Source organism: Cervus canadensis, chromosome 5 (assembly GCF_019320065.1).
Source record: "Cervus canadensis isolate Bull #8, Minnesota chromosome 5, ASM1932006v1, whole genome shotgun sequence".
NCBI lineage: Eukaryota > Metazoa > Chordata > Mammalia > Artiodactyla > Cervidae > Cervus > Cervus canadensis.
In genome coordinates, this window is record NC_057390.1 from 20,497,324 (window position 1) to 20,509,507 (window position 12,184).

Below are 12,184 nucleotides of genomic sequence, written 5' to 3' on the forward strand. Positions count from 1 at the left end.
TAGTGCTCGGGGCTGGTGCACTGGGATGACCCAGAGGGATGGGATGGGGAGGGAGGTGGGAGGGGGGTTCAGGATGGGGAACACATGTAAATCCATGGCTGATTCATGTCAATGTATGGCAAAAACCACTACAATATTGTAAAGTAATTAGCCTCCAACTAATGAAAATAACTGGGGAGGAAAAAAAGATCTCTAAGATATTAAATGAGAAAAACAAGGCTTATGTATGTGTTAAGAGAAAAAAGGAGGGTCTCCTTGATGGCTCATTAGTAAAGAACCCGCCTGGCAATGCAGGGAACATGGGTTCGATCCCTAGTCCAGGAAGATCCCAAATGCAGCGGGGCAACTAAGCCCATTGCTACAACTACTAAGCCTGCACTCTTGAGGCGCCACAATGAGAAGCCACTGCAAGGAGAAGCTCATGTACTGCAACTAGAGCCCTGACTTCCCGCAAGACCTAGCACAGCCATTAATAAATAATCTTTTTAAAAAAGAAACAAGGAGAGTGGGACTTCCCTGGCGGTCCAGTGGTTAGGACTCAGAGCTTTCACAGCTAGGTACCAGGTTCAATTCGTGATTGGGCAAATAGGATTCCACAAACCACACAGTGCAGCCAAAAAAAGGGAAAAGTATCTCTACAAATGACAATGGTTGCTTTTGGGGAGGTAACTGGGTGGTTCAGAGTCAGGGTAGAGCCTTCTTGCTATACACACCAAATCAAAAAGTGACATGAAATGGCAAATAGGTTGGGCCAGTAGCCTGTGGGAAATGGGAAAAGCATTAGCTTTGGCAACTAGCCTTGAGGGCTCATTATTTGGCTACATTCTGTGTTCTAGAATTACCCTTCTATCCAGCATCTTTTCCCCATTAGGTCTGGAAAGAAAATAACCAAGTTATTAACACCAACACCAGCCAAGACCCCAGTATTTCTTTCTACTTTAACCATGCCTTCATCACATCTTCCCAGCTATAAAATTACATAAACATCTTCTAGGCTATTCAACCCTCCCCTGTAAAGGTCTCCAAGAAATTAATTGCTCAGAGCCAGATCTAGTGAATTCTTTGCTACTGTCCTTCATTGAAAACTCAGTCAACATGTCAGCTTTACAGCTTTCAATTCCTACTTAGCTTACTATATTCCGGAAAACACTCAACTTCAACATAGGCTACACAATGATGAAAATCACAATACCACACTATCATTCATTTAACCTAGTCACAAATTGGTATTATTTCAAGAACCCCCCAAAGTTTCTTCTTTCTCAATAGAGGGGACATGGCAAAACACAGCACTTCACTTTGCCTTGATACTTAGCTTAGTCAAGTCCTGTCATGCTTTACTTACCTCTACACCTAGGAGAGAGTGCCAAGTAAGGTTCTATGTCCAAAGCAGTGTCTGACATGTTCAATCAGCTACCAGGTTAATAATGGTTAAATATGAACCAACACTTTTCAAATCAATCACAATCCATTTAGCAGTCCCAACCTTGAAATGTTTTTTTTAAAAAGGTGCACTGTGCCAGCCAGTTCATCAAGATGAATACCAAATGTAGGTACTGAGTTGCCATGGTTACAAAAAAGGTGTTGACCTACATACCCTGTACTCCCTTTCCTGCAAGGGTAAACAGAATTTTCTGTGCTTATTAAATTCATTTTTTGCCCCTAACCCCTCTTTCGTATTTTTATCCTCTCACAACTAATCTCTAGGATGCTGCTAGTAATCCATCCCAAAGCTACAGAATTAATGATTCCTACTCTGGGCTCAGAACTCCCAATTCCACAAATTGAGTATCAGGACTGTTTATTCTCTGCAGATTTATTGTTGAGTAAACTTATCTTTATATATACAGAACAAGTAAAGCTGACCAAGTGCAACAAACAAGCCTGCTGATTACACATAGCTTTACAGCAACCATGTAACGCAGCCAGTTGTCAAAATTCCAAAAACAAAAGCACCCAAACTTTGAACATACTAATGATCATTCAAACCAGTAAACATGAGGCAGATCAGTATTCCCAACTGTAATGCTATCCAGTAATATTGTTTGAAAGTGTCAGAAACAAGGACAGATAGCTGTGCCATCAGCACTAAAAAATTTGTTTGGCACCAAGGCTAGAGAATACATGAAAAAGCTTGACCAGAAAATTCAAAATTAACTGTCACTGCCCTATGATGCTTAAAGTCCAAATAAACAATCTACTGGTGCTAATATTCTAAAGTCAGATGCTGCCAAAAAGTAACTACAGTGAGGTGTTGCTAAATATAGATTGAATTTACAGACTGCTTTAGTCTCATTAACATTTCTGATTGACATCTTTAATTACTTTAATTACTTTGCACCAGCCTGGCAAAATAAGATGAAGTATGTTGGTTTTCAGGAACTGAAGAAACCTAACTTGGGAATTAATATCTCTGCTCAGAATAAGGCAATTCATTTGAAGAGACAGAAGAGACTATCTAGGCTGGATAATTTTGCAAAGCTGGTTTACATAAAGGTTTTGTTCCAAATTCAGACAATTCCTCTAACATGCAAAAGTTTTGATATAAAACTTCTTTAAAACAAAAGAACATTGAGTATAACTTTCTAGAATGGAGAGTTCTAACGTGATACCACCCCATCGAACAGCCTGAAAACCTCCAGTAGGCTTTTGCAAAATCCAGCTTCTCCAGCATCAAGTCCAGCTACTTCTTACTTAGTTCCTGGTGTGCTCACTTATAGCAAGTCAGTGGTCCCTACAGCCCGACATAAGAAATTAGCCTTACTGCTAACATCTAAGAATACCAACTCTAACAGAACTTAGGGACTTGTCATGATGCATCCATGCTGTTTAGGGAGACCCAACTCAAGCTCTTACCATCTGACCCAAAGCTCTAAGGGTAAAAAGGAATTTTCCAAGTGTGTATATATATATGTTAATTATGTTTAAGACTTATCGTTAAACTTTAAATGTAGGTCTGTATGAATATGGTTAATATCAAGGTTGACTCCTGAAGTGTACCAAATTAAGGAGTATTAATATTGAACACAAATCAAAAATCTAATTAGAAACATTTTATTTTAAATGTGCCAAATAAAAATCCACATTTTCAGACCATAGGATGTTAATACATTCAACAAAAATTTGTATTATCTTACTGCTGTAAATTTACAGAGTAATAGTCCAGGTCCATTTTGATTAGATGGTTGAAATACCCTCCCTAAGTTACACTTTACAGACATCACAAATCCCTTATAATAATGTAAACAAAATAACTTTTCCCTAAAAGGTGAACTTGAGCACTTCAGTCCACTCTTTCAGGACTTGCACTTCTTCTCGGACTTCCTGATGGGGAACGACTAAAAAGAAAAAAACATTTAAGTTTGGAACCAATTAGTGTCTAACAAAACTCTTCTTGCATGTATGTCAGAGCTAAATTAAGAAATGCTAAGGTGGCCAAAGGGTAGTAAGTTCCTATAGCAGAAGTGTAAAAAAAAAAAAACAAAAAACCCTGTAAGGTTTAACAGCCTCTTCACTAATCTTACAAAACTTAGGTAAAAATAATTATTTGCTTTTTGGAGATTTTGGGGGGGGGGGGTCATCTAAGAAACTCTGTTTAGTAGTTTAACATATAGCACCAATTCTCCAAAGAGCTCAGGGAAGTAGGCAGTAAGCAAAATTCTGCAGAGGCCACACTTGACAGTTAAGATATGGCAACAAATTATTTAGCTTACCTTCTTTTTGGAGATGGAGATCTGGACTTTGATCGGCTGTCAAAACATGAAAAGGTTGTGTTTTATTTTTGTGTGAAAAGTACTATCCAACCCCTTCAGTTACAATACAATGAAATGAACCCCCAAGTGTCCTGAGCTTAAACTATACTGCAGTTAAACTGGAAACAAAAACCCTACCATTTTTTTTTTTTGCTAAAAGTCAATCTTCTAACACTTGTTCTTCATAAAATAATCTTTCATACTCAAAGCACAATGATCCCAGAATGCTTCTCCATACATCTATCAAATCCAACACAGGTCTCTTAATACAACCTCCAATTCACCAAGTTTTCATTATAGCTTGGACATGACATAAACCCAAATTCACCAACTTTTCACTATAGCTTGACATGCCCCTGCTGACAAAGTCAGCCAGAACAGGCCACGTATAAAGGAAGTTATAAAGTTTGGTTTACTAATAAGATAACTGTGCTCCTCCTCAACTTACTTCTTAGCTCATAGCTAACAAATTCCAACAATTCAAAAACACTTTGAACTCTGGATATTGGTGCCACATAACTAAAACAGCATCAATAAGATTTTTACTCTACCTGCTTCGAGGCCGTGAAAGAGACCTGGATCTTGATCTCGACCTGGACCGGGATCTTAATAAAAACAAACACATTTATACCAATTAGTCCACAGGAGTAATTTCCTTAAACACCTTCTGAGTACCTTTTAAGGTAAGCTAGGAAGAGGCTAAGACTGACCAAGATGCCCTATCAGTCTAAGACTGGACAAATACTTGGAACTACCATTTCAAAAATCTATCATGAGTTTCTGTACAGACGTACAATATTCTTAAACAGAGTGTAGCATCCAAGAGAAATTTATGGTATTTGAGAAAACTGGTGTTAAAAGAATCCTATCAACCTCCTGAACGGAAACTTTGCTTCTTCAGGCGTTAAGTTCAGCGAAAACTCCTATGACTGGGTAGAGCTCTGTTCATGGATCAACAAACTATTATGGTTCAGGACCATCAATCTGTCAACACAAACCAAATGAGGGTGACATATACATCTTGAGGTCCTGCAACCAAGTTAAATGCATTTATCTATAGTTCAGGTTTTCAACTGGACAAGTTTTTGAATTCTAGCGTTTATAAAGACTGTGCCGTTACTGAGTAGCAATAATTCTCAGTAGCATTCTCTACCACTGACATGAGTAGCATTGTCAATTCCTTTTATTATCTAGAATGTTATCAAGTTCCATAACCTTTGAAAACAAAAAATGCTGAGGGATCTAATTTGATTTTTAACTTCTCAAATTTCAGTGTCTAAACCAAATATCTGGTCAAACAAGCCACATTCAATCTATGTGTATATTACCCTAAATTTTCCATGGTCTCAACCTTCAAAAAAAGAAAAACTTTTTAACTTGCTTCTGAATCTCTTCCTTGTTCTAATGAGCCTCATCAGGGACCAAGTAACTATCATCTTTTAGTGCTATTATCATGTGTCTATAAACTGACTTATAGGTAAATGAGAATAGATCTCAACAGATATAAGCTGACTCCAGAAGTTTTCAACATGTTTACCCAGAGTGCTCACTGGAATGATTTGAAGATTTATACCTTAGACACCCCCCATCACCTCTGTAACGCCCTTAAAATCTTTAGTTGGCTTTTCTTCATTTGGACATGTTCATAGTGAACTTTTTTTCCCCCAATATCTTCTGAAGCATTCCATTTCAATTAGGTCCGTAAGATACTCCACCGCTGTCATTAAGACGGGACAATCCAAATACAAATAAGGGGGAAAAAAGGTGCTACATACTGGAAATACCTCGATCCTTTTATAGAACCAGACCTAGATCGTCTGAGTGAAGCTGATCTTGATCTACGAAGAGACACAGATCTTGATCGCCGAGGAGATGCTGATCTTGACCTAAACGTTAAATCAAAGTAATTTCAATGTGACGCCAATTAAACTTCACCACTTCTTACCAGTTAAAGTTTAAACAAGATCTCTCACCTCCTTCCCCTGCTCCTGCTGCGTGAGCGAGAGTATCGTCTACCTCTGGATCTCGAATGTGATCTAGACCGTGACCTATTTTTCAAGTCAGAAAAAAATATAATATTAGATGGCAACTCCTTTTAGAGTCGGTGTGCCTCTGCTGAAACCAAATCTCAAAACTATTTAAATTTAGTGTCTCATTTGGAAATAAACTCTGGGCCTATTAGTTGTCGTTTTTTTTTTTTTTTTTTAAACTACCTAAAAAAAGATTTGTTAAAAGCTCAATTACATTTTAGATTAACATAATATAAAACACTGTAATGTGTATTTAAAATAAACCTTGCAAGTTTGCAGGTCGACCCTCTTTGGCCCATGGTCTAGTAGATCTAGACGATCTAGAAGTATCTATAGCCGATCGCTGCATCTAGATGTTTTCTTCAATCTACACGACGATCAAACTGACAGCCAAATGAGCCAGGTGAGGCTTGATTGACGCAAGAAGATTTTTCTAGTTGGGAATGTGGTCAATCTGGTGTTCCTCTTTCTAAACCGGAGGGGCCCCCAATTGTAAGCCAAATTTACTGTTACGGCGATCACCGTCTCAAATTTTCTGCCCTTTAAAGAATAAGGTGAAGCTAGGTGTAGATGACTCGAGGGGATCTGGCCTCTTATGCTGATCACCTCAAGGTCTAGGAGGATCTTAATTGTCGGATTTGCAAGGCGCCTCAGCATGATATCATAAGGCTCGTGACATTCTGAATCAAGGCGACTGACTCAAACGAAGAAACCTGAAAGGTTTTGACCAGGTTGATTATTAATACATTAACATTTCTTTAATTAAACAAAAATTGTAAAATACACCTGTAACAATTAACATTCAAGTTTACAGAAAAATACGTTTGTGCCTTGCTAATAAAAAAATTACTTGATTAACTAGTACACTAACCATTCCTTTATTAAAATAAATACCTGCTTCTTCTTCGGCGGCTATAGCGATGACAATCATAAGCATAATGTCCCTTTTCGCCACACTCATAGCATCTATCATTGGGATCAAAGGGACGTCGGGCAGGTGGTCTATCAAATCGAGATCTCCGAGGCATGCCTGTTGATAGTTCAACTCTCACTCGGGAACCACAAATAACTCTACAAAAAACAACAATAAAACTGTAATGCTAAAAAGAAAAAAAAAGTAAGCTCTGTATTTAGAACTTTCCAACCACTCTCTTTGCCCTCAGAAGCCCCGGCTATATCTTTTTTTTTCCCATTTATTTTTATTAGTTGGAGGCTAATTACTTTACAATATTGTAGTGGTTTTTGCCATACATCGACATGAATCAGCCATGGATTTACATGTATTCCCCATCCCGATCCCCAGCTATATCTTTATAAGTCCTTCAAACTTCACTTTTGCTTTCAGTTCCTGTCTTCATAAAGTGATCAGCTAATTATTTAAAAACTCCTCCAGACTACAGAATTCAAGCCTGGCACAGGAACATTCTCACCAAGATCTCACTTACTTTCCATCCAGGCCTCGAACTGCATCTTCTGCATCTCTAGGGTCTTCAAATTCCACAAAGGCAAATCCTGGAGGATTTCTGGCAATCCATACAGTTCTCAAAGGCCCATAATAACTGAAAGCCCTTTCTAACTCTCCTTTGCCAGCACCAGTTCCCAGGTTACCAACATACACCTTGGTTTCTGTTTAAAAAAAACGCAAAGAAAAGAGCGCACGTTATGCAAATAATCTGGCCTAAGTTTGAATTCTTTGCTTAAATCCATCTTTAACAGTGCAAAACATACTTAGTACTCTATCAAGAACTAAATTTAGTCTTAAAACCAACGAAGTTCGTACATTTCTGAAAAGCGAAGCGTACGAACCAAGTTCTTAACATTCAATGGGGGGTTGGGGGCCCCGCGGGAAACCTCCAAACACGAGCACACCAGCGTGGTAGGATACTCCGAGGCGCGGGGCGGAGTCCGCCCCGGTCCCGCCCCCGCCCCGCCCCCGAGTCCCGGCAGCCCCAGGCACACGGAGAGCGCGCGGGCCGGCGGCGGCAGCGGCGTCCTCGGTGAGCCGGCCCCAGCGGAAGGCGAACCGGGAGCGGGGCTGCACCGACTCCTCTACTCTGCAGCAAGCGCCCCAGGCGCAGGCTCGCCCGTGACTCCAGCTCCCCGCCCCAGAAGCCATAAACCGTGCTCGAAAAAGCCAAAAGAGAAACACCGGCCGCCAGACTTAAAGATCACGCTTCCATTCCCACTCAGCAATCCGACCGTTTGACGAGAATGCGCAGCTCGAAGCTGCCAGTTTTCTAAGTCTTAAATTCATCCTTTCTTTTACTGCTGCGACCACATCTGTCAGCTAAAGTGGCGGGAAAGCGCCAAAGAAATGCGCCACCATGCTCGTCAATGTGCGCAAAATGGCAGCCGAGGCGGAGGGGGGGGGCGGGTGGGGGACGGGCGGGCAGGCGGGCAGCTCGAAGAAGGGCAACAACAAAACAGTGATTGAGGGCCTGGCTCGGGCTGGGCGGGAGACTAAAATGCCCAAGAACTGAAAGATAGCCGCCACAGACCTACCCCAGCCACCCGCTGTCCTCCTGCGATACCCCGCCGCTGCCGCCTCCAGCTTCGTACGGTGTGCGCCGAAGCCGCCATTACGCACGCGGAATAACCGTCTCCCAACCGCCGCGCCAACCTCACGACCTCTAAATACTCACTACACCCACAGCAACCTCCCTTACTGGCCCCCAGCCTCTTACCTCCTCCGTACCGCCCATAACGCGACATGATGACTGGCCTGCGAGCTGGGCTCTTTCAGCTCGCAGCGCCCAGAGAACGATCAACACAAAACCAACGAAACCGCCTCACTCCCCAACGGTCCCGGCGGCACTACGAGGAAGCGCCTGGGTTCGCGCTTATATATGCGGCAGCTGGGTTTCGTTGCGCATGCGTCATCTCGACGTTCTGCGCGGCACAAAGGAGCTGGGCGGAAACAGCAGAGAAGCGGTGCGGACGGAACTCGTGGGGTTGAAACGCGAATCCTGGGCGGAGGGATACGTTTCCATGGCAACGCGGAGATCCAGTCTGTAAACCTTTGGCCCTTCCCCACGTAGTCCTGCCCCCTCCCCTCCCCCTTTTCCCTGGGTCCTACTCGTTTTCCTTCCCTCCGTCTCCTCCCCCCCCCCCGCCTTCATTTACGCCCCCTCGCATCTAGGGACCCTTAGCTGTGGTGTAATCTTTTTCAGATGCTCTAGACAGGCCTCATGAAAGGCTGTAAGGTTTAACCGCCGATGTTGCTGCCGTCGCCGCCTTTCTGCTGGGGGACCTGACCTCGACTGCTACTCATTGATCTTTGGGGCTCGTCAGAGGTAATCGGGAGCTTGGGCCAGGGTGAGAACCAGCTAAACCCCCACGTTCTGAGTAGTGGTCCTCAAAACCACCATGGGCCTCGAAAGGGGTGACGCCCCCAAGGGACCGCCAGCCCTCAATCGACCCTTCTGCCCCTTCCGAACCGGCCACCAGTTTTCCCCAACACCGTCCGAGTTCTCGGAGTCAGGGGGACAAAGGAGTAGAGGGTCCCCCCACCCACCTCCTTTTATTGAAATCGTGACATAACCCTAAACCCTTAAATCATTTGTGGTAGTGAATTATGAAATCATTTGCATTTGACGCACAAAGTGATATCTGTGCTTCCTTTCTAGTGCTTTCTGCTTTGCACTGTAGTACCACATCTCATCCACTAATACTGTATCCTGAGGATGGGGAGTTTCTTAAGTCGTCTCTGAGTAAGCAGTCTTGCTGCTCAGTCATTCTATATATCAAATAATTGAAAATCTTTTCTTTGTTAGACTCGCGTAAAAAATGCAGTTTCAATTTTATACAATGTATTTGCCAGACACCAGCTCTGTAAATACAGATTTCACTTTTACCATCCATTTAAAAAAAGGCATTGGACAGTAAATACTTGGAATACATGAGTTGGAAATGTTCCACAAAACAAGAGGAAATTCTTAGGTATTTCTTTTATTTTTTTTTTTCTTTTTTCATCTGCTGTAACTTCACTTGTTATGTATAGATGTGGGATACACAGTACAGGAGGAAGGGGACTTAGTTAAATTAGCATGTATTCAGGTAAATAAAAAATGAATTCTTTCAGAGTAATACTAAGAATTTACATTATTTCCATAACTTTTCAAATTATGGAAGGAATTGGTCTTATTTTTTTGTTGTTATCTACTTAACAGAGATCTTCTTAAAAGGATTAAACAAAACCGATCCTTTACATGCTCATTTATATACACTTCAAATAGAAAGAGCATAGGTACAAAGCGTAGGTAATTTAAAAAAATAGTGCTTATTATACTGCATAGTTTCTCATAGACTTCAATAAATATTTTGGGGGCTCTGAATACAAAGTCTACTGTACAAAAGAATTTTTGAGCATTTTGAGCAAATAACCATGTAAACAGTATGAAAAGAAGCAACTGTCCAACTTACAACAAACTGATTTCAAGCACATTAAAGGGAAAGAGGTAAACCTGGACTGGCTTGCCTGATTCTGTAACTTAAGTCTCTCTCATTAAAGGAGGGACAATTCTAGGCTGGGCTTTGCTAACCTCATTGCCATGAAAAAATAATAGTACTGTGTACTCCTTTTGTACCCTGTTATATTGAAAACTTTCTCTTAAGAACAATTCTTTTCACTAAATGTCAGTCCAATTAGGGAGATTTTTTTGTACAGTTCTTTTATTCCTACTGATTGTTTTTAAATCAGAAATTTCTGCCTCTAGAATTCTGTATTAATTTAAGGTCAAATTCCCAGTTTCAATTTGAATGTGAAAGTTAATTCAATTCAACAAATATTCTAATATTTCCTATATGACTTTTTTAAATCTTAAGTTTCTGTTGTTAAATATTAATATTATTAGTTTAATGAAGGGAGGGGTAATTCTTTTGAAAGCTGCAGCTTTCAAAGTGTATCTACATTCCCTAGATTCAGTGTTTCCAGAGAAACATTAGAGAAATATTCACCTTTTCTAATGGAAGGAGATATGAAAAGAGGATTTAATGTTGACTGCCTATAATAAAATGAAACAAAACAAAGGAATTAACCCCCCCAAAAAAAAATTCACCTTTTATCTTTATTTTTGGTTTCACTTTTAAGTCATTGTCATCATTTTATTTGGATGTGAAAACTTTAAAATAAGAAAAACAGTTTTAGACCTTTTGCTACATGTATTACTTTTTAGTAAGAGATAATCTTTATTTTAGAATAGTATTACCAACAATGGTTCCCCTCCCCACCCCCCCCAAGGCTTTCAGGATGTTAGTTCCCCCACCAGGGATTGAGCCTGGGCCCTCAACAGTGAAAATGCAAAGTCCTAACCACTGGACCTCCAGGGAATTTCCCCAGCACTAGTCATTTAATATATTTTTATGTATGTTCTGTGTATGTTTGTCCTGAGATGAATCCAAACAACTGTGTTCAACTACAACTTCCTTTTTTCAATATTTCATACTCTGCTATTCCCTCTGGAATATCTTAAAATTCTGGGAAGAAATAATTATTAGAGACAGGCTTATAAGTCTTTCATACTGTATAAAGAAATTAACTTCTCATTAGCTAAGTACTGGACTGCAGTTAGTACTGAAGTATATAGGAGGGAGAGGGGAACAACAGTTAAAGAGCCACAAATGCTTTGACCAACTCTAAGGAGTAAGTAAGTTGTGATTTAAGAGTGCCCCACTGATACAAATACTCCTAAATGGATGGTTTCGGCATTTGGAGCAATCCAGGAAGAGTGAGGCTCTCTGAGGAATGCCTATTGTGTTAAAAAGTGTGAAACTATTAACTGTCATCAAGCCCTAAACCAATCACTTGTGTTGTTCCTTCTTTAAGGAAGACTATTAATGAAAGTGACTTGATCAGCTTAATGTCGTAATTAGAGCTAGACTAGCTTAGACTTCGAGTTTAGCACTTAGCACTATCTAAAAATTTAATATGATCTGGGCCCTTGGACAAAATTGAAATTTTCTCAAAGCCGGGGACAAAACTCTGAAACATGGTGCTGGCCATCCTTCAGTGGCCACTCCTAAGATGTCTCTCTTAACTCAGTGACTGCAGGAAGAGCAGTTGTCACTTTTCTTCTTTGACTCAATGCACATAGAGAAAAATCATCTGACACATATAACATGCAAAAACTCAAAAGAAAGGTTTTTCATGAAAAGTAAATCCCCAGGAATCCCAAAATCACACCCTGAAACCTTCTTAAAGGTTCTATACAAAGGTATTTGCCTATGGAATGGGGAGATATGTATTTGTGAGCAATGTGGAAATTGTCACTTTTATCACCAAATTTAGCCTTGGAGGCTAATTTCTATGAGATTAGATATACCTTAAAAAAATTACATATATATATAGGGAATTATCTGGTGGTCCTGTGGTTAGGACTTTCTCTTCTATTGCTGGGTTCGATC

The 12,184-nt window shown here is 40.5% G+C and overlaps 2 protein-coding genes across 12 annotated transcripts in view; one reads left to right on the forward strand and one right to left on the reverse strand.

The window, feature by feature from the left end:
* Positions 1–3,038: 3,038 nt before the first annotated feature.
* SRSF7 (serine and arginine rich splicing factor 7) lies at positions 3,039–8,603 on the reverse strand. 3 transcript variants are annotated; one of them, XM_043468377.1, is made up of 8 exons: positions 8,467–8,603; positions 7,228–7,408; positions 6,677–6,853; positions 5,726–5,800; positions 5,561–5,638; positions 4,304–4,357; positions 3,714–3,749; positions 3,039–3,338 (listed from the first exon to the last, which is right to left on the reverse strand). In XM_043468377.1, exons 1-8 carry the CDS (start codon positions 8,492–8,494, stop codon positions 3,284–3,286), a joined length of 684 nt encoding a protein of 227 aa, XP_043324312.1. In that variant the 5' UTR covers positions 8,495–8,603; the 3' UTR covers positions 3,039–3,283. The 3 variants fall into 3 exon arrangements, with proteins under 3 accessions (XP_043324312.1, XP_043324311.1, XP_043324310.1); XM_043468376.1 differs by having other exon boundaries at positions 5,537–5,638; XM_043468375.1 differs by having other exon boundaries at positions 5,528–5,638.
* A 78-nt stretch (positions 8,604–8,681) lies between these two features.
* GEMIN6 (gem nuclear organelle associated protein 6) overlaps positions 8,682–12,184 on the forward strand; it is a 39,909-nt gene continuing 36,406 nt past the window's right edge. For 6 of the 9 annotated variants that reach the window (XR_006269397.1, XR_006269395.1, XR_006269400.1 and 3 more), the window contains exons 1-2: positions 8,682–8,789; positions 8,953–9,075. The gene's annotated coding sequence lies outside the window, so the exon portion shown is untranslated. Of the gene's footprint in view, positions 8,794–8,952; positions 9,098–12,184 lie in introns of all 9 variants that reach the window. The other 3 variants (XR_006269396.1, XR_006269398.1, XR_006269399.1) reach the window with 3 other exon arrangements.